At 38.5% G+C, this 27,781-nt stretch overlaps 1 protein-coding gene across 1 annotated transcript; it reads right to left on the bottom strand.

Annotated features, from left to right (window-relative positions):
• Positions 1-3,686: 3,686 nt before the first annotated feature.
• LOC122069571 (chaperone protein ClpB3, chloroplastic-like) lies at positions 3,687-25,039 on the bottom strand. The gene is made up of 10 exons (XM_042633623.1): positions 24,542-25,039; positions 23,555-23,773; positions 22,438-22,675; positions 9,672-9,867; positions 9,286-9,340; positions 9,022-9,172; positions 7,449-7,757; positions 6,041-6,306; positions 4,655-5,581; positions 3,687-4,175 (listed from the first exon to the last, which is right to left on the bottom strand). The coding sequence occupies exons 1-10, from the start codon at positions 24,785-24,787 to the stop codon at positions 3,846-3,848; spliced, it is 2,937 nt and encodes a 978-aa protein (XP_042489557.1). The 5' UTR covers positions 24,788-25,039; the 3' UTR covers positions 3,687-3,845.
• Positions 25,040-27,781: the final 2,742 nt, after the last annotated feature.

Below are 27,781 nucleotides of genomic sequence, written 5' to 3'. Positions count from 1 at the left end.
CAATTTTAGATATTATAAAAACAGACTAAAAAACTCTTGATGTCTAACTTTGATACTAAAGATATGGGTGAAGTAGATATAATTCTTCGTATAAAAAAGAATAATGAGATAATATTATCTCAGGCCAACTATGTAGATAGTCTACTTAAAAAATATGGTTACTTTGAAAGAACACCAATTAAAACGTCCTTGGAAATTGGGTGTCATTTACAAAAGAATCAGGGTGAATCAGTTTTACAAAAGAGATATTCTCAAATCATTGGTTCAGTTTCATATCTTATGAATTGTACTAGACCTGACATAGCCTTAGCAGTTGGAAAGTTAAGTCAACATACTTATAACCCAAGTAGAGACCATTGGAAAACAATTGAATGTCTATTAAGATATTTAAAGGGTACAATGAGTTATGGTCTACATGGAAGTAGAATTTAGCTACCTTAGAAGGCTATTGTGATGCTAATTGGATATCAAATATAAATAAATTATTAGCAATTAGTGGATATGTATTCACTTTAGGAGGTGGAGCGATTTCTTGGAAATCAGTAAAACAATCCTATTAGACAGGATCCACCATGGAAGCACAATTTATTACTTTAGAAAAATCAGGAACTGAAGCTGAATGGCTAAGGAACTTGATGGCAGGTATGCCATTATGGAAAAAATCAGTTCCTTCTATATTTATTCATTGTGATAATCAAGCTGCAATTGCTAAAGCCAAAAGCAAAGTATACAATAGCAAGCGAAGACATATACGCTTACGACACAATCTCGTAAGGCAATACATAAGTGAAGGAACAATAGCTATTGACTTTGTGAAATCAGAAAGCAATCTTGCTGATATATTTACAAAGCCTTTATCTACAACGATAATTAATGAATTATCAAAGGGAATGAGCTTAAAGCCTATTTCATAGATCAAGTGATGGATACCCAACCTATGTGAAGAGGTCTAAATCCTGAAGTAGGTTCAATGGGTAAAAACGAAGTCACCAGATGATCTATCAAGTATTACTAATTTAGCTCATTCTAGAACTGTGGGGGTAATAAAACAATGTAGTACCATCACAAGAAGGAGGTTGAGTAATAAACTCTTAATCAAGCCAAAACTCATGCACTGTAGGGGTGTGTTAATTATGATGCACACTGTGGGCTGACCTAAGTGTATGTAGGACGTGAGAGGCCGCCTATCGATAAGAATCTTAAGGCAAATTCTTTAAACATCCATGAGACCAAGATAGGGTACAAGGCCTGTAAAAATGTCTGAATTTTTAAGGGATGTCACATTAAGTCGACTAATGGGATATGGATAATGAGCTTGTTGACTACATAGATAAAAAAAGGTTCAATAAGTCTGACTTAACCTATACTCTGTAGCGAAGATCATTAGACCTAATGTAGGTTCAAGCTCGCAAGACACATACAACGATGTATTCTATTATGTTTAATATACTACGTAATTATTTACCTAGTCTCTTCCATTATTTTGAAACTTGTGGGGGATTGTTGGAGTTTAAGTTTCAAAACAAGAAGTCTCTTCATTTTGTTCAAAACTCTTTGGTACTAGTAAAGCGTGTGAGCTAAAGTTTACCCTTTGGCATTAGTAAAGCATGTGAGCTAAAGTTTCTATGGGTATATATATAGGAATGTATCTTAAGGGTGCAATCCCTTATCATGTATATATGGGGATTCCTGGGGTGCTTTTGAATCACGCATGCGGAGCCAGATCGGACCGTGACCGGGGTCAGGGTTGGGGTCAGGTGTGGGATTGGGTCCTCCCTTTCCCTTACTTTTTAGTCAAATATTTTTTGGCTCCAAAATTCAAAATTTCAATTTGAAATTTTGGAACAAAAATTAATTTACATTAATGAGAATGTATACACTAAGTATATGTATAGGGACACACTTACGTATATGTATATGCATACATGTATAGAGACACACTCATACGTATAGAGATACACCCATACGTATACATGTACATACACTGACACCTATATAAAAAAAGACAAACCCTATGTATGAAGGAACACATATCTGTACATACAGGTACCTGTAGACGTACAGGTACATCTAGGCCTATAAATACCCATGCCTACATGCTAGTTTTTTACAAAAAAATCCAGAGAGAATGTCTATCTTCTACACTCATACTGTATTGTATTCTATACTGTTTCATCGTCTCTCTTCCCTCTTTTTAAGTGTTACTTAGTTTACATACTCCTTTTAACTAATCACATTAGGAATGCTACCTTGTGATTAGAGAGTGATTTTATCTTGAAGGTAAAAGAGCAGGTCGATCCTTTATGCACAAATTAGGGGCTCTTTAACACCTTAAAGAAAGTATCTTATATGAATTCACCCTATTGTACCTGTGTACAGAACTTTCTAAGAACAACATCCAACGATTCCAATGAGCCTAAGGTTGTTCTCCTTTGTTAGAATACTACATTTTGGGAGAATGGGCGAGAAAAGAAATATGGATGTAAATGGGTTAAATTGTACAAGAAAGATCGACATTGGCAGTTCATGGGTTAAGATATGTGAACAAAATATTGACCGTCGGATCTGTATGATACATGTGTTGCATAGTCAAGCCCCTATGAACACTCCATGGGTGATGTGCTCTATGAAGATGAGCTTGATCCGTGAAAAGATTCCATTGTCCCTTGAAGGAGCTACATATGGTCATGGGGGAATGCTAGATGGACAAAGTTTCTCCTCACTTAATAAATATCTCATAGAAAACTCTACGGCATATGAATTACATACTGTCTCACCCTAGTTTGTCGTGAACTAGGAGACTTAAACCCAAAACCGCCTAGTAGAAATGGGTTTCCACACCCCACAAACTACGATGTGCACTCTAGGAACTTGGTGACTGGTACACGACGGCATATTAATAATGCTTTTGAGTGACAATTGAGCTACCACATTGCAATTATGAATATATAGTTGCAGCATGGAAAAGAGTTCATCAAAGGACCACAGGATGGTCTTGGCAAAGGGTTTCTTTAGTTCCAACTAATTCGAAGTCAACTCAGCTGATTCAGCCCTATCATAGACCACTCAAAATCTCGGTAGACAACCATGACGTCTTGTCGATTGTGTTCAATAGGGCGTGAATCCAGCCCAATCCAAATCAACCTGTAAAACTAAAGATTTGCATTTCTCACACCCTTTAGAGGTAAGTTTTGTCTTTTGAGGGTAGGCAATCCAACATAATCACGGAGGGCGGAAGAGGATTCCTTGTTCAACTCACAATAGGCATCACTTTATTCCCCTTATCCATTTTTGGACAGTCATTGCTCAAGATGGGTTCTATCTCTCTCTAGCACAGTTGACAAAGGGACACAGGCTGTCGCACCCACCCACCCATACTTGTCTTCTTATTCTATCACCTTTAAGATGATGACAACATAGATGGGTTGATGCCTAGATTTGTAGAACCTTTGCCTTTCCTCTCCCCTAGTACTCTTTCCGATCCGTAAAACAACTCTCAGAAATCTAATCCCCTTTCGGAAGATACATGAGCAAAACAATCAACCTAGTAATACCAACAAGAAACTTAGCTTCGCAATGTCCAACTTGAGAACAGGGATAATCTTCTGCCAGGTAGAAAGAAACTATGGTATACCTTTTCCAGTAGTCTGTGGTTGGGTGTAGAAGAAGAAAGGGAAAGGACAGAATTGGAACCCAATACCTGGCTAAAACAGCCCAAGGTAATTATAGCTGGGGCAAGCGGCGCCTTCTTTATGCTACGAAATTATTGGGGGAAACTAGTTTCTACAAACCAGCGTCATAAAGAATAAGCTTTAAATGAGATCCGAAGTGAGAACGACAAATGATCAGAGCATCTGTGTGAAGGCTTTCTGATCTTCCACCACTGAATTGTCTGAACGAGAATCTACTTTCTTAAAGAAGAGTTTCTGCTGGGGGAGCTGGCCGTTTGCAAAAGCTGTCACCTCTGTGTCTACTAAGATTGTATCTTCATCTTTGAACTCTCCTCTCAAGATACCCTTTGCAAGCTCATTTTCAACGTTTTGTTGGATCACCCTCTTGACTGGCCTTGCACCATAGTTGGGGTCATATCCAAGACTCCCTAAGAGCTGAACTGCCGCATCTGTCACCTGAATTTTCATTTTCCGGTCCCCAATTCTTTTCTGTACACGTTCCAACTGCAATAGACAAGCAAGAATGAGGTAAGATTATATCATATCTGCAGAAAAGATAAAGTGGACTTTTCAAAACCCAACCTTTATATGCACATGGAAGCCGCATGAGAGAAATACAGATATGGCATGTGTTCAAATATCACAAAACTATAAGATGAGATCGGTTCTACTACAGTGTGAAAATGGAGTTGTCATGCCAACACAAGTAACAAACTAATAAGTAGCAATGCCACAGCTGAGGAAAATACTACGACAAACTAAAATACATGAGAAAAGAAAAGATAAAAGCTTGCCTCAGATTTAAAAAGGTCATTCAATTAGATTAAACAAATAAAGGTTAGAAACCACTCAAGACACCAAAAAGGTCCATAAGGGTAAAGTAATACCAATTAATATTTATGCAGCTGTGGGAGGCATAAAATCTCCAAAGGATGTAACCAGTTTTCAATATACAAAGAAAACAAGTGGATAGTGCAGCTAACCTGTAGTCTCACGATACTGTTTATCTGCTCACGATCCAGAGGCCGGAAAACAATGTACTCATCAACCCTGTTCATGAACTCGGGACGAAAGACCGTTCTAGCAGCTTCCATCACCCTCTGCTTTATGGTTTCGTAATTTGCATCTTTTGATAAGGTCTCATCATCCGTGTTGAGAATGTACTGCGACCCCACATTTGAAGTCATAATTATTACAGTATTTGTGAAACTCACAGTGCGGCCCTGTGAGTCAGTCACCCTCCCATCATCAAGAATCTGAAGGAACACGTTGAACACATCAGAATGAGCCTTTTCAATTTCGTCAAACAAGATAACGGCATATGGCCTCCTACGAACTGTCTCTGTAAGCTGTCCACCTTCCTCATAACCAACATAACCAGGTGGTGCCCCGATTAACCTTGAGACAGCATGCTTCTCCATGTACTCACTCATATCAATCCGTACTAGGGCTTCTTCAGTATTGAACATGTATGAAGCAAGGGCCTTGGCTAGTTCGGTCTTGCCAACACCAGTGGGACCCATGAACATGAAACTCGCAATGGGCCGGTGAGGATCTGAGAGGCCAGCTCGAGACCGCTGGATAGCCTCTGCTACTGCCGTCACAGCTGGGTCTTGACCAACAACACGTTTATGCAGCTCTTCTTCCAAATGTAGAAGCTTCTCTCTCTCAGATTGTTGAAGTTTTGAGACAGGAATACCAGTCCATTTGCTGACTATTTCCGCAATGTCATTCTCTGTTACTTCTTCCCTTAGCATTGACTTCCCCGAACTCATATATTCATCCAACTCTTTCTCTGCATCTCCAAGTTGGCGTTGCAAACTGTTGAGGCTCCCATACTTCAGCTCAGCTGCACGATTAAGATCATACTCCCGCTCAGCCTGCTGAATCTCAAGATTTACCCTGTCAATCTGCATTAAGAAAGCCAGTTAAGGTTGCCATTGCATCCAAAATAATCAAGCAACATGGAAAAATAAATTATGTTTCAGAAAGAAGGGAGGGGGGAGCTGATGTTAAAATTTGGCAATTGGGTGAGCCTTGTTCAGCCAGCAAGCAAGTGCTAAATTTTGAAGTTCGTGTTTGTACTTCTGTAACACAAAGCAGGCTGACAAGGTAATGGCACAGAGTATGTCGACATTGGGATGGCACTTAAAAGAAGTTAGTATTCCCATGTAGATTGAATTCCATGCTGAATCAGCTAAATTTCTAAATTTTCCAAATTCATGGCTATTTCTTCTAGGTTCTTTTATCAGTTCATGTCGACTCAGGCATACTTGATTGAAACAGCTGCTACTTGATAGTTTCTCTCGAGCACAAGACAAATTTGTTCCACTCTCATTAAGAAAGGTAAACAAGCACTATTTAAATACCTCTTCTTTAATTGATTGAATGTGTGTCATGACTGATTTCTCATGTTCCCACTGCTCTGTCAGCTCTGCTTGCTTTTTCTTTAGGAGAGAGAGTTCTGCTTCAAGGCGATTCAATCGATCCTTTGAAGCTCTGTCAGTGTCATTCATGAGGGAAAGCCGCTCCATCTCCAGCTTCAATACAGAACGATTTATCTCATCAAGGGCAGTTGGTTTGGATGTGATTTCCATTTTCAGTTTTGCAGCTGCCTCATCAACTAGATCAATGGCTGAAAGTGAAATAAATGAATTAATATTATGCCACAAGGCAACAATTAAAATATTGAATGCTAACACATACAGTTCATAATTGGTCACTGTGGCTATGACATCAAAAACAATGGAACTTGGAAAATCACATTCATGTAACAGGACATAAAAACATAACCACCACAACCTTGCCCCCACCCAAAGGCTCTGTTCCAATTTGAACTTTTCTTTTCCTTTTTTTTTTTTTTTTTTTTTTTTTTTTTTTTGGGTTGGACATGCCTAAGAGCAATTGAATGAGGCTGAGTTGTTGTTGTATGCCTAGGGGCATTTGAATATGATTGAGGGAAAGAATCCAGCCATGGGATGAGGGTGAAGTCCTCCATGGTGCCAAGAGTACCAAAGATCAAGATAATCACTATTTTGGAAAACAACATCCATCTCAAAATTCGGATGTTTCTATTTTTCAATCCTTCAACAATTTCGTGTTGAGTTCAACAAATCAAAATATTTTACACCAAAACAAATGCAGCAAAACAAACGCAGGCAAAGGGATTATGCTAATGATCGAGAAAACAATATATATAGTTGAGTAATGTTTTATTGTAGTGATATTCTATTAGCTTTGCCCCTTCTACAAAACTCCTGTATTTTCCATGGAGTAACATACTTCAATAATTCTGCCTTTCACTGTTATTTTTACTATTAAATATTTTCCATTCAGAAAACAAAAAAAAGCAAATAGATAATTACCTCAATCTTCATTACCATAACCGTAAGGATAGAACCAATAGATAACATCATGGGTGAGAGGACCAACCATTTGATATATTCTAACAATAGGGTGAATACAATCATTCACAGCGATTGTATTTTAGTAGACAATCCAATATGGATAATACCTACATTGGAAAAAAATCTAACAATCTGACAGTTTGAATTGTTCAGTCACTCACTGACTCTAGTACTTGCATTGTGAGCACTGACATTTCACTCATAAAGGGAATATGATGTGGTTCATCTCCAAGGAGAAGTATGGAATTACACAATTTTCATGAAAGATAATAAAGACTATAACCTTGTATACACAAGGCAGATCAACAATCATGATCCTTTGGATAAATTTTGAGAAGAATGTCAAATGAGCTGTGAATTTTTTGATTACCTTTGTCAGGTAAAAAGCGTCCGCTAATGTAACGATCAGAAAGAATTGCAGCCTCAACAAGTGCACTGTCAGAAATTCTGACTCCATGGTGTAGTTCATATCTTTCTCGCAGTCCACGTAGTATAGAGATTGTATCTTCCACTGTAGGTTGATCAACATAAACCTGCTGGAACCTACGCTCCAAGGCTGGATCTTTCTCAATATATTTACGATATTCATCGAGCGTTGTTGCACCAATGCATCGTAACTCTCCACGACCGAGCATAGGCTTCAACAAATTCCCTGCATCCATGGCCCCATTTGTGGCACCTGGAATAAGAAGTCAATAACATGTTAATTCCTTCATGATTAATTACCATCATATCTCAAGAGCATGCTGATCCTTCACAAAATCCAGAGTCAATTCAAAACCTAAAAAAGGAGAAGTGCAAAGCTACATGAATGCGAACTAAAAAGTGAGTTTATACTGACTTTGTTTCCAACTTCTACTTATAACAATATATATACATCCTGCAAATGTGATGCAGTTGGGCGATGGGTTTAAAATATCTTTTGAATTGATTCCTTCTTTGCTTTCCATTTTAGAGTAAGAATTTAGTTTGGTAGTATCCTTATTTGAGTGAGATTTATTTCTATTATAGATTAGATGCACTATTTGTTTCAGTTTCAAATAGGATATTAGGTTTATTTTCAGTCTTTAAAGAGAATGAAACTGAAGAATAGTTTGGGCTTGAACCATGGCTGCCAAGGGACTTGCATATCCCTTCCTCCTTTGATCTTCTTCTCTTCTTTCGTTTTTATTTCTTCTTTTTCCTTACTATTCCTACTGTAATTTTTCTTTCCCTGGAAACTACCCTGTTCTGGGCGGTAGTTACATCCCTAGAGAGGTTGATCGATCTCCCTCAGGGTAGATCAGTGGTCGAAGGGAGCTTGTCCATAGGCAACTCAAGTCCTTAAGTCTCTTGGCCGAAATCCACTTCAAGGGGGAGATACCTTGCTGCAACTGAAACCAGGACAGTATCCACCGCCAGGTCTCACTTCCAGAAATTTTGCTGATTAAGTGCTGGATCTTTGGACCTTTTTGTTGACTGGAATCAAAGGTTGAGTTGGGAACTTGATCCCAGAATTTCAGTTCAATTGATCTTCGTTGGAGAGAGATCCCTTTGTTGAACCAGGGTCTGTTTCCGCCGTTTGCTGGTTAGTATCGTGAGAAGTAAGAAGATGATTTCCTCTTTTATTCTTAAGTGACCTAATTTGTTATATCTACAGTTAAACCCCTCTTTTTCTACACTTGTGTTATACTGTTTCCTTCATTCCTTTACTAGTTCCAGAATACCCCTCCTCTTCTAACTTTCTATTCCACCTTGTCCCTCTCATCTATTATTTTACATAGGATATGCATGATTGTTTCTGAAATTACAAGATTGCCACTCAACCATTAAATTGAGATATTTTGTCATTATAGTGGGCCCTAAGCGATCCAATTCCAGCCTTTGGAACCCGGATCCGCATCAAAATGCTTCCTAAGAATCTTGGTCAATCAAGTATCTAAAATTTCATTAAGTGAAACTACCTGCCCCAACTACCGTGTGAATCTCATCAATGAAAAGGATTGTCTGCCCATCAGATTCAGTCACTTCTTTGAGTACAGCTTTCAGTCTATCCTCAAATTCTCCCCGGAATTTTGCCCCAGCAATGAGCGCACCCATGTCAAGGGAAATCAACTGCAATATGAAAGCACAGCTCAAATTGAACCAGCAGAACTCATGGACTATACAGTAATGCAATAACATGAACGAGATATTCTCCAGACCAAGTCATTTGGGAAAATTCACACCTTACGATTCATCAAAGCTTGAGGCACATCACCTTGCACTATTCGCTGCGCAAGCCTGCTCAAAAGGTTAAAATAAGCACCTTCCTTAAAGGTTTCACCAGTGCATGGGGAATAAATAAATACAAGTCTGCTGAGCTTGCTGAGCTCTTAAGTTTGGGAAAGGTGATCCTGAACCAAAATTAAGCCCTCATCTTCGTTAACAGAAGATACAAGACAGTTATTCTGTTTTTGTTTCTAAGGCCAGCAGATCTAATTGGCTCAAGCCTATTTCATTAGAATACTTATTGAGGAGCATAAAATTACACTGGGCCTTGGGCTAAGCCAAAACAGAGCTAGACCATATGATGGGCCTCACTTTGCAAAAAGCAAACAACATAAACACTTACCCTTCAGAAATTGCAGTTTTTCCAACACCAGGCTCCCCAATTAGAACTGGATTATTCTTTGTTCTCCTTGATAGGATCTGTATGCATCTCCGTATCTCATCATCCCTTCCGATAACTGGATCAAGCTTTCCCGCCTTCGCCATAGCTGTCAAATCCTTTCCATACTTCTCTAACGCTTCATACTTGCCCTCCGGATCTGTCGCAATCCCACTCTATCAGACATCTAATCCAATATAAACCTCATGTACCACAATATGTAGAAGTAAATGTATGCAGTAGTTATTACAACTTACGTGATACAGCAAAAGTTTTCTTAGAAAGATACAAGTAGCAAGACAGAAAGAAAATCATTTCATATGCCCTCAACCATCATAATCCAATGTGAAAATAAGCCACAATAACATAGAAGAACTCTTACACTTAACATCTAGAGTACAACAATCAAGCTACACTCAAGGTTTAAAGTATCGGTATCAGGTATCATATGATTCATATGGAAGGGCAATTTTAAGAGACATATTGTAACAAATAGGAGAGATGCCAGATACGCTAAAGATACGTATGGAAATGGTCAAGAAATGTATGGATATATGCAAAATACATTTTCAAAGCATAAAACACTGTAAATATGCAATATGGAAAACATATCATGTATAAAAAGGAGAACAAAGTACGACAAGACAAGTGCATTCAATTGATTATATATAAATGTTGCAGTTTCTTACATGTACTAATACCAATTTTTTTAGGTATCATATCGATACCTTAACGATATGATACAAACCTGCGGATACGGAAGGATACTTCCAACCTTGGACATACTTGCATCAAGATGAGAGGATGGAAGTTTCTCTCATGTAGTTACTTGTCCACCATTCTTCCACTTGTGGAATATATATATATCTATATATGTGTGCATGTGTGTGTGTTGGTCACTGCACAGTTTGAGAAGCAATTTAGGCATGCGTTGTCATTGTTGGCAACAAGGCTTTGTGGTTGTCTTCTTATACGGTCATTGGCGTGTACATAGGGTTTGTGTTGACATCCAATGCAAGTGAAGATAGTTTTTTACCTATTCTAGTTCGGGGGCATTTTGGGCATTCAAAATTATTTTTACGGCAGCTGGATCCTTCATTAAAGTTATAGAGGGATTCTTACTCTTTCCAATGCATCCGGATTTTCCTCGATCCGCTATCGAATGAAGAAGTTATTTCTTATTAAAAGTTCAAGAGCATTTTAGTCATTTTGTATGACCAAGTTTGTTTATGGTCTCTTCATGAAAAAATGTAGCCTTTCGAGTCTACTATATGTAGAAAAAGAATCGGGTCAATCAGAGTTCGGATGAAGAAAATATGGCCATTTCCACATTATCACTCTGAAATAGAGCCAGCCGAACTTGAACCAGTTGACCAACCGGATTCAGCCGGTACTCTATGGTTTTTGGTCTAAGCCAAACCAATCGACCGCATGCGCTATTTAAGTTACTCGTGACGGGTTCGGTTTATCCAACTTTAGGTCGAATTTTGGGCATCTTCAGAGCCAAATTAGAGAGAGTCTATTAGTGGTAAATTTATAGATATTTGAGCCAACTTTCAGATAAAACAAGAATCAGACCATTTGGAGTTGTACTGAAGAAGTTATACCCCCCTGTGCAATGAAGAAAGGTTAGTTTGCCAAACCGGTTTTCAGTTCAATTTGGGTAGTTGGACCAAGCTCGGGTTTGGGTCATTTGTTAGGGTATTTAAGTGAAGTTTAGGGCTTTTATATTTAACTCTTCAAAGATAAAATGATGAACAAACCTTAGGAGAAAAGGAGAGGAGAAAAGAGAAGAAGAGGCCAAATGTGTGTGTGCTCTCATGCACAAATCTTGAGAAAACCCGTTATTTGAAGATTTCAATGTATTGAATGCTTGGGTACTATCACCACCAAGCTTGAGAAGCCATTAAAGGCTACAATGAAGAGTGGAGAGAGTCGTTGAAGTTCACTAAAGACAAAGAAGCTTCTCGTGTGATTGAAAAAGAAAAGGCAAAGAAGAGGGTCCACCATCTTCTACTCTTGAAGGTTTAAGATTCTCCATCAAAAAGGGGAAGTTGAAGATTCCAGTGTATCTGGGAATCTCAAATAAGCTCTCCAGCCCTTGCTAGTCAAGGGAGGTAAACTTTGTACACAAGTCATAATTTTTTATGACCTATGTTGTGAATGTTGTCCAACCTAAGGCATTAAGTGTGAGGGGAAAAGCCTTGTACTCATTTTACCATCAGTAAGGGGGTGAAACTAGTTTGAGTTGCATCTCAGGTTGAAGCAAGTGTCATAGCACCTGGATTGTTGTAGCAATTATAAGCTAGTTGAGTACAACAAAAACAACAACATCCAAAACCTCATCCCAACTTAATGGGGTTGGCTAAAAGGAGATTACAAGCAAGGACGAGCGCGAGGATCCATGCCAAAAGATTGACAGGTTATGGTTAATTATAATAAGTGCTGGATGTCAACCCGACACACCACTACAAATCAACCATATAACGACAGATTATAACAAGGTACCGACTGTCTACCTCACGTACCATATAGATCAATTAAGCCAAAGCGTCCTACATGCATCCACAGCTAAGACAATCCATCACCCAACCTACTTTTCTGAAAGGATGAATGAGATAAACGAATTCTTAACAGCCCCCACTAAGCACTAAAGTAATAACTGGAACACACAACCCCGCATTGAAAACTACGTAAAACATAATCTTCATACAATGGAAATGGCAGCAAATTTAAATATAAAACATAATTTGTGTTTCAGAGGCATCATTTTGTTGCATGAGAGTTCAGTTTTCAGCCACAACTTTACATAGAAGCCTTTCCACCATAACCAGTTTTTCAGCAATCTTTATCAATGGATATATGCAAACTTAACTGGATAGGACAATTGTCAAATTGGGTGGCATATCTCAACCATATGCCCGACCTTGTATGGGCCTTACTTCTTCGATTTCACAGCACAGTTCCTTCTTCGTAGTGGGTTCAAAGGGGTTCCATAAAATCCAATTTAATTTTTCATTGTTTCAAGTTTAGATTTTCATTTCTCTCAAATGCCTTTCTCCAATCCATTATTGGAAGAGATGGGAATAAGGAATTTGACAAATAAAGGGGATAGAACGCAACCTAGACTTTTGTCGGTACCAAGTCCTAGCGGCCAACTCATCCAGGGGGTGGAGGCATTATGGAAAAGAACAAAATGAAAACAAGAGGAATTTGTACAACAGTAACAAGTGGTCCCTCTAGAGATTGATATCCAATCCAAAAAAGGAATTGCTCCGTTGAGTAGGCAGTGAGCCGAACCATGTTACCTTGTGTATTGTGCGTGTATATGTGATGCAGTTGGGTGATGGATACAGAAATATCTTTATTTACTTTCCTTTTTTTAGAGTTAGAATTAGTATGGTAGATTTTTAATTGAGTGAGATTTTATTTCTATTTTAATTAGATGCAATATTTGTTTCAAATAGGGAAGTAGATCTGTTTTCAGTCTTTAAATAGATTTATTGAACTCAACTGAGAATTGAATTGAATGAATTTGAAGAAATATGCTTTGGTTGGAATCGATGACTGCTATAGGTGGTTTCCTCCTCTAATATTCTTTATTCATATTTCTCGTCTGGTTTTCTTTTTTCTTCTCTGATATTCCTTTTTCCTTCCTCTCTATTCTTCTGGTTTTACCTTTCCCTGTTCTGGGCAGTAGTTGCAGCCCACAAGAATTGGCTCGATCTCTTTCACAAGAGGTCTTTCTGGGTCAAGATTTTGATCGAAGGTAGCGCTCCCCTAGGTGACAGAAAGCCTAGAACTTCTCCTCTCAGGCTTGGTTCTACTGTGAAGAAGTCCAAACCAGATTCAGATCTGAACTTTTGCCATCGCCATATCTAGTTGCAGGCTCGAAAACCCATCAGATCTGGACTGTTGGAAGCCTCTGATGCTTGATTCGTGGAGGACCTGTTGCTGCGACCTCTCACTTGAAGCTTCAAGCCATACGAAACCCTAGTTGAGAGGTTCTCTCAAACTGGAACTCTTCCCAATCACCTCCCCTATTTTGGTCCAAGGAAGAAGACAACCACATCGTGAGTTATGGTGTTTATTCCCTTTTATTTTTTTAATTCATATTTTACCCTTATGTTTGCCTTTAAATCTTCCATATCCCTTATCTCTATTTTGCTTGCTAATTTAACCCCCCCAAATAATTGGTAATTCCCTCCATATCCCATCACTTACTTGAACCTTCATCATCCTATTAAGATTCCTTTTTATTTACAAGTCTGCCACCCTATTTCAAGAGTCCTAATATTAACAATTCTGCCATTCTATTTTTGGGTTGAGTTGTTTTGGTGATTGGGTAGGCCCCTAAGCAATCCGATTTCAGTCTTTGGAACTCAGATTCGCATCAAGTGTATCAAAGGAAATTTCCTAATCATGACAAGTCACATCACCAATGCCGAGCTACAAATATTGTATCGTGAGTTAGCTAAGGGTCAACGGGTACTGAGTGAGAATCAACAGAATACCGATGCTAGGCTTGAGAGGACTGAAGCCAAATTTGACAAGTTTATGGAAAAGATGACTACTGCCTTTATGAAGAAATCTGACAAGTGAGCTGAAGAAGGATCCTCTACACTACCACCTCAGTTCAATGCTTTACGGATCGAAGATACACCTCAAAGGCAACAACTTAATCCAGTTGTCCCCGGGATGTTACACGTCAATTTTCTGACAAAGATTATGGCATCAATGTTGAAGTTCCAGAGTTCAATGGTGAAAAGGGACCTGAAGAATTCCTTGACTGGCTTACCAAAGTTGAGAGGATTTTTCCATATAAATCTCTTCTGGACAAGAAGTGTGAACTCATCCTCACCAAGTTTATTGGGTATGCATGTTCATGGTGGGATGATGTACTGCATGCAAGGTTTGTCAAAAGACTTGGACCCGTTATCAATTAGGAGGTCATAAAGCAAATCCTGACTGAAAAGTTTATTCCTCTTAATTATGAGAAGGTAATGTTCCATAAATTGCTTAATTTACAACAAGGCAACAAGGATGTGGATACATAAACCCTCGAATTCCACAACCTTTCTTTAAGGTGTCGACTTCAGGAAACAGACCAGTAATGGGTGATGCAATACATCAGTGAGCTAAGTACTGAAATCCAACTTGAATTGGCTAACACTGATTTTAAGTCCGTTGATGTGGCAGTGACTCATGCCAAGACCGCTGAAGAGAAGTCCATTTATTGGAAGAGTATGCTCAAGACTTCTTCAGTTTATAGACCTCCACCACATATGGAGGAAAAGAAGCCTAAAGCTCGTGGAGTCGAAGAAAAAAGGTTAAAGGTCAACAAAGACAGTGAATGGGTGAAGAACATTAGATGCAATAGTTGTGGCGAGAAGGGGGTCAATACTCCAACAAGTGTCCCAACAGGACTTGTTCTATGAATGCAGCAGAGAAGCAGCCAACAAAGAAGAGTGAAGATAATTCTACTTTATATCCTTATTCCCTCGATGAAGATGATATTGATGATGATGATGAAGATGTGGAAGCTCATTTCGTTAGTCTTTCATCCTTTCCAAATAGACTAATTGAAAAAGCTCCTCTCTTCAGACAAAAGGATACTCTCCTGCATGGTTCTGATCCTATTGATGTCCATACAGTTGTTGATACCGGGGCAGAAACAAACTTTATATTTGCTGAATTTGTTCGAGCTCACAACCTTCCACAAAAGTAGCTTTTCAAGAAGATTCACATGCAAGGTTTTAGTCCCACAGCTCAAAAAGAGGCCACTGCAGTTGTTCGACTACATCTACAGTTTGGGCCATTACAATACCATGTAACTTGCTTGGTCACCCCTTGGCACACTGCGACATTCTTCTAGGGCGACATTGGCAGCGACATGCTGGTATCCTCTATGACGGTGCACGAAACACCATCAACGTGAAGCAAGGAGATCGTACGTATTTAATGAGACCACATGCATTATCAGACATGCCACGTCGTCGATTGGCTCCTACTCCAACGACACATCAGCCTACTCTCCCTCTTTTTGAAGTTATGTTCCCATCTTCTATTTCGAGATATATGCCACCTCATCGGCAAGCGATTTACAAGGGAATCTTGGGAGCACGACCTAACTCGACGGAATCGAGTTATTTTAAGACCGGGAGAGCTGATGCGATTGGGCGATGGATTTAGAAATATCTTTTATTTACTTTCCTTTTTTAGAGTTAGAATTAGTATGGTAGATTTTTAATTGAGTGAGATTTTATTTCTATTTTAATTAGATGCAATATTTGTTTCAAATAGGAAAGTAGGTTTGTTTTTAGTCTTTAAATAGATTTATTTGAACTCAACTAAGAATTGAATTGAATGAATTTGAAGAAATATGCTTTGGTTGGAATCGATGACTGCTATGGGTGGTTTCCTCCTCTAATATTCTTTATTCATATTTCTCTTCTGGTTTTCTTTTTTCTTCTCTGATATTCCTTTTTTCTTCCTCTCTATTATTCTGGTTTTCCCTTTCCCTGCTCTGGGTGGTAGTTGCAGCCCACAGGAATTGTTTCGATCTCCTTCACGACAGGTCTTTTTAGGTCGAGCTTTTGATCGAAGGTAGCCAGCCCTCCCCTAGGCGACACAAAGCCTAGAACTTCTCCTCCAAGGCTTGGTTCTGCTGTGAAGAAGTCCAAACCAGATTCAGATCTACTTTTCCCACCGCCATAGCCAGTTGCAGGCTCGAAAACCCATCAGATCTGGACTGTTGGAAGCCTTTGATGCTTGATTCGTGGAGGACCTGTTGCTGCGACCTCTCGCCTGAAATTCAGACCATACGAAACCCTAGTTGAGAGGTTCTCTCAGACTCGAACTCTTCCCAGTCGCCTCCCCTGTTTTGGTCCAAGGAAGAAGACAACACCATCGTGAGTTATGGTGTTTATTCCCTTTTATTTTTTAATTCCTATTTTACCCTTATGTTTGCCTTTAAATCTTCCATATCCATTATCTCTATTTTGCTTGCTAATTTAACCCCACCAAGTAATTGGTAATTCCCTCCATATCCCATCACTTACTTGAACCTCCATTTATCCTATTAAGATTCCTTTTTATTTACAAGTCTACCACCCTATTTCAAGAGTCCTAATATTTACAATTCTGCCATTCTATTCTTGGGTTGAGTTGTTTTGGTGATTGGGTGGGTCCCTAAGCGATCCGATTTCAGTCCTTAGAACTCAGATTCGCATCAATATGTGTATTGGAGTGCGCGAGTGTATGCCTGTAGGATGGGTGTGATATCTGGGCCACTAGGTGGCTGCATGATAGACAATCACACGATTGTGTGTTGAATAGCTTACAGTATCATGCAAAACAGTTCTCAATCTAGGAATCACAATATGCAATGGAGTCACATCATTGAGGTCCCAATTGGAGGTTCCACCAAACACAAACCCTGGGACAAAAGCTATTTAACTTGAAAAATTCCAACCAAAGGTGATGCAGATCTGAAGACCTACCACAGGAGACCTAAGAAGGGCCAAGCCTAGTGTGGCCCAATTGTGTTTAGTTTTTTTATTTCCTATTTTTAAGTTTGTTCTCTTATGTTTTAAGTTCAACCCTGTTGAACGGGTGGTTTGTTTTTGGTCAATTTAAGTTAAATATTTCTTTACTCTTTTAAGTCTTTTAAGTTGGGCCTACATGTTTTAAAGACAGAAAGGCTTTCAAAAGGATTTATAACTTGTAATAATTGGAGTCGACTAGTGATTCCCTCAACAACTTCCAACTCTGTTTTATGTCTTTAATAAGAGGAAAAGAACACTACCTGGCCGTGTGGACCAGGCGCCCAAACACAAGAGGGTGTGAAATTACTGTCCTACCCCCTTGTAAAATCACAAAAGCCTATCCTTGTTGATGCCCCTGCACACGCTTTCAGTGGGGGCTACACAACCAGGTAGCAATCTCTTGCCATCTTAATAAATAGAATGGGTGCATCTTCAGCTCACAATTTGCTTTTGAAACTTTTGTTGCCCTACTCATGTGGAGAAACTTGCTTGTATTCGATCAAGGTGGGGTTGGTGATTGATCCATCCAAACACCTTGTGGTTAGAAGCCCAGGTGCATTGCTCTCTTTAATCTTCACTAAAGTATTGTACTGCTGTTATTTTCTGCAATTCTTTTCATCATTAATTTCTACCATCACCATTAGAATTGAGTTTCATTCTTTATTCAACTTCTGTTTTCTGCAATCATTAATCCAAAGTCCAAACTGATGGAGGAGGGATGGAGGAGGGCCTTAGGGAAGAAAGAAATCTCTGAGAGAAATCAGAGTTGCAGGGAGAAGAGAAGAATCACACAAAGGGGAAGGGGGAAGGGGGAAGAAGGTCTCACGACCAAATAAACCACAAGGTTTTAACCAATTAATTAATTCATTATTCAAAAATCTATCTACTAAATTGGGTTACATGCCTTTATATAATAAATCGAAATTAAAACTTGCCTAATCAAAATCTAAAACTGAAACAGAAACTATTAATTACTTCATAAATTCTAACTAATAAAATTAGAAACAAAATAAAACTTAAAGTGGTAATTCCCTAATTGACTATCAATTACCCAAATTAAAAGATTGCAAATAATTCCCAAACAAAATAAAATCCTAAAGATCCTAAGGAATCCAAAAATCCAATCGGACCCGATTCATCTCGGTTGAGATTGCCCAAAGGGTCAACCCGGTTCAACAGCATCAATTCTGCATCAATTCCCCCAACGTTGAGAAAAACTCGTGGACGAGTTTTAAAGAATGATAACAATAAAAACTCACGACCGGGGGTGAATTGCTCGTCATCTGCATCGCGAACAAAATCCATGATGTGAAGCTTTGAAGGTGCATTCAGGTCTGAAAAATCATGGGGTATAACGAATTCATGATGCGGAACAAGTGGCGCTATGTCCTTCATTGCTTAATCCACAATTTTCTCACTTTCTGTTGTCATCACCTGTTCCACAATAGGACGGTCTTCCACTTATGCTGATGCCTCTGGTTCATCTTGTGGTTGTACTGGGGGTATCACTTTCTTTGACTCAACCAGTCCATGAAGATCAAATTTTCGACGCATGTGGTAAGCTTGGAGGGTACATACATTGTTGTCACGATCAAGAATACCGTCCTGTTGTTCCAACCAACCTCAACCCAATTTAATGATGCGCTGAATAGAGTCAAACACTTCACAAAAAGCACCATCATAATAAATAAAAACAGAAAATTCAACAAATACATTATCCTCCGACTCAAAATAAATCTGATTGGTCTCTGACAACAAATCCACCACAGATCTGGAGACAAAATTGTCATTTAACTGCTCATCAGTTAACAATTTAGCAGACTTTTCATTGGGCAACCGCACTTGAAACTTGAACACAAAGGAATCCATGACTAATCTTGTGCCGGTATTGCTTATGAACCCACAAAAGAACAAATAATTCAACTTAAACAAACCATTAATTTCTGGTACAATTTAGAACCCTTCAGAGTGAAATAGCTGAATGGGGACCGATCTAGAATGTCCTGAAGGAAGAGTTCAATTTTGGAAATAACATGGTGATGAGGTTAAACTGAAATAAAGTTTAAATGCAAGGGTTCTATTGTAAAATAAGAGACAGGGGCTTAGGGGTCAATAAGAATTAAACAACGGCTTAAGTGGGGTTTAGATACTTGGTTACCATCAACCTCACGACTCCACCATAGCGGAAAAACTTGCTAGTTTCTATTAATGGAACTGCTCCAGCAGAACTTTGATCCATCCAGCACTTCGGAAGAGAGATCGAGGGTTGAAGCACTCTGGCTTCCAACTACTTTCAGAGCAGAAGAAGATGCAACAAGCTCCGAGGGAAATCCTGCGACCTGAAACTGGCGGGAAAAACTCAGATCTGATTTCTGGTTTCAGATCTGTTATCCTCTGAGTTGTAGGAGCTTGGGATGGAGCTTAGAGTTTAGATCGCCCCAGGCAGGAGAGTTTATACCCCAAGTTTCAGACTGGAATCTGTAGAATCAAGGGAGCTCGAACTCCCTTTCACTGGCTGCAAGTACCACCTGGAGCAGAACTAGAGAGAGAGAGCAGGGAACAAAGAAAAAAGAAAGGAAAGGGGAAAGAAGAGTGATGCGGATCCGGGTTCCAAAAGTCGGAATCAGATCGCTTAGGGCCCACAAGAATGACTAAAAATCTCAAATTTAATGGTTGGGGGGCAATCCTGTAAATTTAGGAACACTCTAGCACTTAAAAGAGAGGAAAATAAATGATAGGGTCAAATTGAGATAGAAATTAAAAGGGGAGGGGTATTCTGGAATTAGTAAAGGAATGAGGAAATATTAGAACTAAAGTTTAAGAGGGGGTTAATTGTAAATAGAACAAACTAGGTTACTTAAGAATAAAAGAGAAGTCATCTTCTACCTTAGGTCACGTTAGGGAGCAAAAAAAACAGCGGTAAAGAGAAGTTTCAGATTGATGGAGCTCCTTCAACAAGTCTCGGTTTGGGCTGATCTTCCAAACGAAGGCTACCAACCCTGTGGCCTCTTGATTCCGGTAGACAAGTATCTCAAACCAGCAATCGATGAGGAGCAAATTGGACCTTTAAGTTAGATCTGGCGGTGCCTACTGTTCCAGATCTGGTTGAGGAATGGTTCCCAAATCAGCAGGACTCTCTACCTCAGATTCAGATGTCTGAATCGCTTTATGGCTTCCTACAACTACTCAAAGTTTCAAGCCAACAGCCTTGGGTATGAAGGAGATCGACCAACTATGAGGTGTAACTAACGTCGCCCAAAAAACAAAGTATCAGAAAATTCAACAGCAGGAAATAATAAAAAGGTTGGGAGCAAGAAGAAGATAAAAGAAAAAAAAAAGGAAAAAAAGGAGATTTCAGAGTCAGGGAGGGGAAAAAACAGCCCATGGCAGCCATGGTTTCCATACCCAAATTTCAATTCGTCAAAACTTCAAATCTAAAACTGAGTTCTTCTCTATTACATGACTAATATAAAGGAAAAATCAAATAATTAATGGAAACTACTTGAAAATGGAAACTAATCTAAAATTAGAAACTAATAATACAAAAGAAATTGTTTCTAAATCCAAAGAGAATCAAATCAAAAGATTTTTTTTTTCCCTCTAAGTCCATCGTGCAACTGCATCAAAGAGAAGAAGTTCAGGGAAGTAAGAGATATGTACTAACGGCCATGGTTTCCAAACCAAAAAAAACTAGTCAATCAATTTTCTTCTTCCTTCTCTTCTTGTCGTCTTCTCTCTGCTGCTACGATTCTTTTTTTTATTTTTTTTCTGCTGAATGTTGTTCTCAGTCTTGTCTCGACAGAAATAACTGAGAATGGGAAAAAGATAGGGAAGGAAAAGAGAATGAAGGAAAGGATCCTTTGCCTCTGATACCACTTAATGGAGGAGGGCCTTAGGGAAGAAAGAAATCTCTGAAAGAAATCAGAGTTGCAGGGAGAAGAGAAGAATAACACAATTGGGAAGGGGGAAGAAGGTCTCACGACCAAGAAAACCACAAGGTTTCAACCAATTAATTAATTCATCATTCAAAAATCTGTCTACTAAATTGGGTTACATGCCTTTATATAATAAATCGAAATTAAAACTTGCCTAATCAAAATCTAAAACTGAAATAGAAACTACTAATTACTTCCTAAATTCTAACTAATAAAATTAGAAACAAAATAAAACTTAAAGTGGTAATTCCCTAATTGACTATCAATTACCCAAATTAAAAGATTGCAAATAATTCCCGAACAAAATAAAATCCTAAAGATCCTAAGGAATTCAAAAATCCAATCGGACCCGGTTCATCTTGGTTGAGATTACCCGAAGGGTCAACCCAGTTCAACAGCATCAATTCTGCATAACAAACTGCCTGCTTCCCAAATCTGTCTTCGATTCCTGAATCTGTTGACTAAATAGAAGAGTCCTATTCATATTAGAATTGCTTGATTTTGGGAGTTGTATTTTTCTGATCTCAATTCTGACTTCAGAACTATTCTGTCAACATTGTTACTGTTCAAGTTCTGTCCCCATTTTCAAATCTATTCACTGTTGACTAAAGCCCTACTACAAGTAGGACTGGTTTTATAATATCAATTGCTGTGATGGACATATAATTCTGTTGATATTACTCTTCTGAGTTCAATATCACAATATCAATTTGGATTTGAGTTTAATATCATGCAATCTGATATCCATTAGAATTTCAGTCTGCCAGTTTTGCCCCTTTCCTACTTGCTGTAGGAATTCTACATAAAATCAGATCCTCCCATTAGATCCTGTCGAAACTTTCAGCAAAGTTCATACTCCCCAGAAAGAGAACTCAACCTGAAAGTCAGGTCCATCTGTTGGTTAGATATTGTTATAACTTTTCACCTAAATTTGAAATTTCGTCTCTCTGTTTTTCTGTTCTGTTTGGTACTGTTTTAACCCATTAAATCAGTAACATTAAAAAGTGAGCATCATGAAGGATGCAAGTGAGGAGAACAATGTGCCAAAAAGCTTGTGCAAGTATTCCTCTAGGATGGATGTAATCTCATTCATAAATTCGCAAAAGACAGTATACAAAAAAGATGAAGACACCGTGAACAATGTGCCAAAAAGCTTGTGCAAGTGTTCCTCTACAATGGACGTAATCTCATTCAAAGTAGAATAAATTCGTAAAAGACAGGCTACAAAAAGGATGAAGCCACTGTCACCTTGGTCCATTACAGTTTGGCGTCCCCTTATGGACTGTATGGCAGAGATTAAGGTCTGCTTAGAAATTTGAAAATCCTTGAATAATTGTTTCCCAAAGCGCTGATCTTGAGTATAAGCAAGTATTAAATGCTCAACCGAAACAAAGGAATCCCCATACTCTTTCTTGTAATCTCTGGCCCGCTGAATCAGAGCTTCCAATTCACGTCCTAACATAGAACCAGATGATTCACCAAGAACCTAGGTGTTGTTGGAAAATTATTCAAATAAGAACCTTCTAAAAAATAATCCAAATAAGAAAGATCATGCTTACAATAATCAAAAGAAAAGGAACACAGATATTTAAAAAGATAAGAAATGAGAGGGGTCAAGGTTGATATATCAATTATTCATGGCAAAAAGAGGACATCATAGGGACAATTCTACTGGATTTAATATATGTTACCTGGATATGGCAAAGAATACAACCTGAATGTAGCAAAGATTCCAATTCTTTTATTCTCATTGAGTTCCATGAAGTGTCTGATATAGTAAGGATCATGGTATGAGACATCTAATTGATACCACCAGTATGATGGAAGTACTTCTTCCATCTAATTCTCTTTTGGGCATCAAGATCCATTTTCTTTTATCAAGAATTGCGTAACAGAACCAACAAAGAAATTATCCAACTGAACATGTTCATGGACAGAGAAAAGTCCTTATCGTCGCCAATGAAAATGCCATAAGCATACTGATTGTTTTCCCATCCAGGTGCACCTGACGTATCTAGGATGTCATGAGAAACGTTTGGAAATGAATATGACCGCAAAAAGAATGAAGTATAAATCATGATACTCTTTTTATAAAGGACCTAAGTAAGTAAGCCATGACTAGTTTGGGTTGACCTATAGAGAACTCGAGTATGTCGAACACCACACCGCCCACTCCCCCCAAAAAAAAAAAAAAAAAAAAGATTACCTCCTACAACTATGGCAATGGATAATTGGTTTTACACATTAAAATCCAGAAAGCAGCTCAGAATCCACAACCAAGGACCCTTGGATAAAATTATTCTGGCAGGCAAATAGAAAATGTAACTACGGAAGGTGAGGAAAATCCAGGAATATTAGATGTTACCTTTGGTTGCCGTTGAATGAACTTGTCAGTAGCTTCTAGTAGGAGAGTATTATCTACTCCTGTCTTGGAGAAAATGCGACGTGCAAGTCCATTTTTCTGCTCCAATAGAGCCTTCATCAAATGCTCTGTCTCTACTATTTGATGCTTGTTCTCTCTTGCCACTTCCGGGGATGAAACAATGGCTTGCCAAGCCATATCTGTAAATTCTTGTTGAGTAATCTGGCATAATATTAGAAACGTGCATCAGGAGGAGATGAACTCATCAAATTTATCCAAATTGCGCATAATAGTTTACTATGCTGAAATAAGAGCAAGATAAAAACAAAATTTTGAATAATGCAAAATAAAAAGTATATCAAAGCTGCAGAATTTTTCACAAGCACACTGTAAGACTGAATAAGGGAGCCTAATTATGGCCCATGAAGAAGATGTGAACACTCAACCCAAGTTAGTCCAAATATTAACCAGTAAGAAGGAAAAGAAAAAGATACGCAAATAATGGAAACTGAAACAGGTAATTCAACAGAGTATCCAGATCTTAACGAAATTTAAATCCTGAATAATGTACAGAACCTAAGGTGATAGTTATAACGAACCCTCGTCGTTGATAACTGGATAAGGAAAACGAGTCCACAGTGAAACTCCAGATTTCAGATATATCCAATAAGTGAATCTGAATAATTTCACATGACAGATGACCAATCTCGTCTTTCAGTGATGAAATTATGACCGAAATAAAACCAAATCAAAAGCAGAAAAGGATAAAATTCAAATCCAACTCCAAAATTACTCGGAAAACTTTCCCTCAAATGATAATAAAATGAAGCGCAAGCACTAGAAAACACCTTTAAAAGCCAGAAAATCAATAACGAACATACAACTGCAAAAAAAACTCACGAGAGACATTTGACAAGGAACCAGCAACGGAGAACAAAGAGAACAATTAAACACTATCAGCAGAGCTAACGGAAAAGCATAAGCAATTACCTTTCCATCTCTAGAAGACTCGCACCGAATTCTGAGCAACCGGGGTTTCCTCACTGATGATTTCTCCAATTTTCTCGTGATAAATGCACCATCTCTCTTCAACACTCTGAGTGGTTTCAAAGTATTCAGAGTTCTAGGATTCACACTTAAACTCAGAGAGAACTGACATTGAGTGAACAAGGTGCTTCTGCTGCAATTATTCGATGGAGGGAACCTAAAGCTAACGCCTGATGTTGTGGTTGCCATTAACGGAACGGAATCCGGCGATGGTCAATCTTTCAGGCTAGAACACTTCTCGATGAGAGTGAGAACGTAAGAACATAAAAGACCTTTGCGTGTGAAGTGTGAACTTGAAAAATGTTGAAGGATTGGAGCCTCGAGATTTTGAGTGTTCTCCAAGGTTCCAGACTTCCTGGATGAGAGGCCGACAAAGGGCTATGGAAACCTGGAATGTTCAAGAACCCTGGCCCAACTGCCTAAGGGTGCAAGTAGTGGCCCTGTCGCGGCTCAGGCCTGCAAGGTTCAAGAACCTTCGACCTAGGGGGTGCAAGTTTACTCTTGTCAGTCTGAGCTGAGATACCATGGCCCAAGCCCCCCCCCCCCCCATCCCATATTTTCAGGGTCAATTAAGCGCCCGAGTCAAGGTTGGATTTTTTAGACTCTGAGGTAGGTTAGGTCAGACAGAAACCTTGCTAAGGGAATTTAAGGTTGGGTTAGGGTTTTCAAAAGGCCAATTCAACCCGGCATTATCATAACCCTAGGCTAGACCCTTGAGATCAGTTGGGTGCGCATTGCAATAAAATCATTCTCAAATGTATAAGTGTTCAAAATGGAATAACATCAACATATGTGGGGCCCAGATAAATATATCACAATCCAAAGTTACGGAGACACTAAAGGTTCTCTAGCAGTCCGTGCTTCCTTGTCAAAGGTTAGCCTTAGAATATGGTCTCAGGTTCAAGACCCCCCTACCACATGCAGTCTACGGTGGCACTACGCTCTTGATCCCTCTCCTCTTTTTCTGCGAATAAATGTGGTCCCCTTGTGAGCCCCTCCTAGCCTCTATGTGGGTTGTTGGCTTGACCATTGATAGCAAAAACGCATTGAAAACTCCATTTAAAACACGTTTTACCATATGCTTCTCAAAGATGCTTAAAAAAATAGCAAAGTTCAAGCATTCCCATTCTAAACACGTTTAAAACACATTCCGTTTTTATGGTGTTTTTTAGGACTTGATTTTTGAACATAATGTCTACTTAATTGACCATATATCTCTCTCCTGAACTTTGATCGACTTGATTCTTTCACCAACTTGAAGCTAACGCAATGGACTATATTTCTTATGATATTACCTTTAACTCAAATCAATTCACGGACCCCAAAATTGAGATATAAACTGACATATTTGCTGAAAATTATTTCTAAAGTGATGACTCCTAACTCTAGCTGAACATATACCACTTCGAGAGTATATTGACTATGTTGACAACAATGAACAACACCATAACTTAGTCACATTGCTCAATAAGACTTTGGGCATGTGTGGTGTATGAATTTAAAATTGGTGTTGGATGATATTCAATGATATGTCTTAAAACTTATAGTGAGACATAGGATGTATAGGCATTAATGTTAGATATTGTAGTTGTTTTGAACACTAGATGCAAATATTCATATAATAATTCCTTAATTTATATGAGTATAGTACCATTTTTTTAGTCTCGTTTGTTTGAAATCTACACATTTAAAACTCGTATCGCCAGTTTTTCAATTTTTACCACTCTCTGTTTTTTTGACTATTTATTTGACCGTATCATTCGAAAAATTTTACTGTTTAAAACCCGTACCGTCCATTTCCCTTTTTTTGTAGTTCCTATTTTTGCCAACAATGGTCTTGACCCTTGATGGGTCTTTCTCTCTAAGCCATTATGTTTTTTTATGTGGCCCTTTAATGGGCCACCTTCTCTTGCACATATGAGTTTTTTATAGTTTATCGTTATTCGGTGTGCTCCTCCCTCAATTTCAACTGCATTTTCTACATAAGAGGCCAAGCAACTCCGCAGAGATTTGTTTTCTCTTATTAATCCCTTTTCAAGTGAATCTACTATTTCTTTGTTATGAAATTTTGAGGTCTGACAAACATTTGAATTACGTGAGGATGGGGATCATTTTTTCATTAAAGTCTGATTCATATGGTAGTTCTACCATATGCACTGTCTATTCTAGAAAGCCTCGGGAACTAAGGGTGTCAAAACCAAGCCCGAACTAAAAAAATCAACTAAAACCAACCAAAATTGATATGAGTTTATTGGATCATGTTTTAGCTTAAGGTTTTGAGGGACCGAAATCAAATCGGACCACATTGAAACAAAAAAGACGCTAAACCAAAAATAAAATACAGGATCAAAATCGATATAACCCGATAAGAAACTGATACCAACTAGAAATTTATTTAAGAAAAAAAAAACACATTCTTTTTCATACTTTAATATATTTACATGGTAAACCAAAACCAAACCGAGACCAAATTGATAAGAGAAACTAAAATTAATCCAAACCGACTAATTGAAACCCCTGCTGGGAACTATGGCATAGTATTCTAATAAAGCCTGAATATTTTTTTTTCTCTTTCAGTTTTGAAGACTCAAGCAACTCAATTGCATAGTTGGTTTATTCAATTCAAACTATAGTCCCCAAAGTAGCGTAGATACTAGTTTGTCCTAGGTCCTTATTGGTACCCAATTTTAGCAAATCTGGCCTACAAGACAATCGGTCAATAAATTGACGTCAATTTACTGACCGACTGTGTTAAGGAGTTGACTGGTTAACTTGGTCGGTATTCAAATTGGCCAAAAAATTGACAACCTTGTATTAAGGAACTGATCGGCCAAAATAACCATCAGGTTGATCGAGCAAACTAACTGAATACGGTCAGATGACTAATCTTGACATTTTACGGTCAGCTAACCGATTGTGATTTTCTACGGTTAGCTGACCATTGCCACTTTTTACGGTTAACTAATCGATTCTGACTTTTTGGCCAGCTTGACCGATCATCAATCAATATAGGTCATACAAATGTGGGTTAGTTCCAGGGAAGTTACAAACACATGGCTTAAAGTAGTTAAGGCAGTTACAATCAATTAAGGGACTGTACTTCCAATAACTACCCCACTAATGACATGGCACATGGGTTCCTACAGTTACGAAATTTCCAAGAGAACAGGATCTTGCAAATAA

The sequence above is a fragment of the Macadamia integrifolia genome, unplaced genomic scaffold (assembly GCF_013358625.1).
Source record: "Macadamia integrifolia cultivar HAES 741 unplaced genomic scaffold, SCU_Mint_v3 scaffold652, whole genome shotgun sequence".
In the NCBI taxonomy this organism is placed as follows: domain Eukaryota; kingdom Viridiplantae; phylum Streptophyta; class Magnoliopsida; order Proteales; family Proteaceae; genus Macadamia; species Macadamia integrifolia.
The sequence above is the reverse complement of the archived record's forward strand: the minus strand, read 5'-3'. Positions and strand labels throughout refer to the sequence as shown.

What these genes read in the sequence shown, in the direction of transcription:
- LOC122069571 (XM_042633623.1), bottom strand. Translation starts at nt 24,787, where the DNA reads ATGGCAACCACAACATCAGGCGTTAGCTTTAGGTTCCCTCCATCGAAT. An exon ending in AGTCTTCTAGAGATGGAAAG is followed by an intron (nt 23,774 to 24,541) that starts GTAATTGCTTAT and finishes ATATTATGCCAG; the next exon opens with ATTACTCAACAAGAATTTAC. An exon ending in ACGCTTTTTACCTGACAAAG is followed by an intron (nt 6,307 to 7,448) that starts GTAATCAAAAAA and finishes TTTCACTTTCAG; the next exon opens with CCATTGATCTAGTTGATGAG.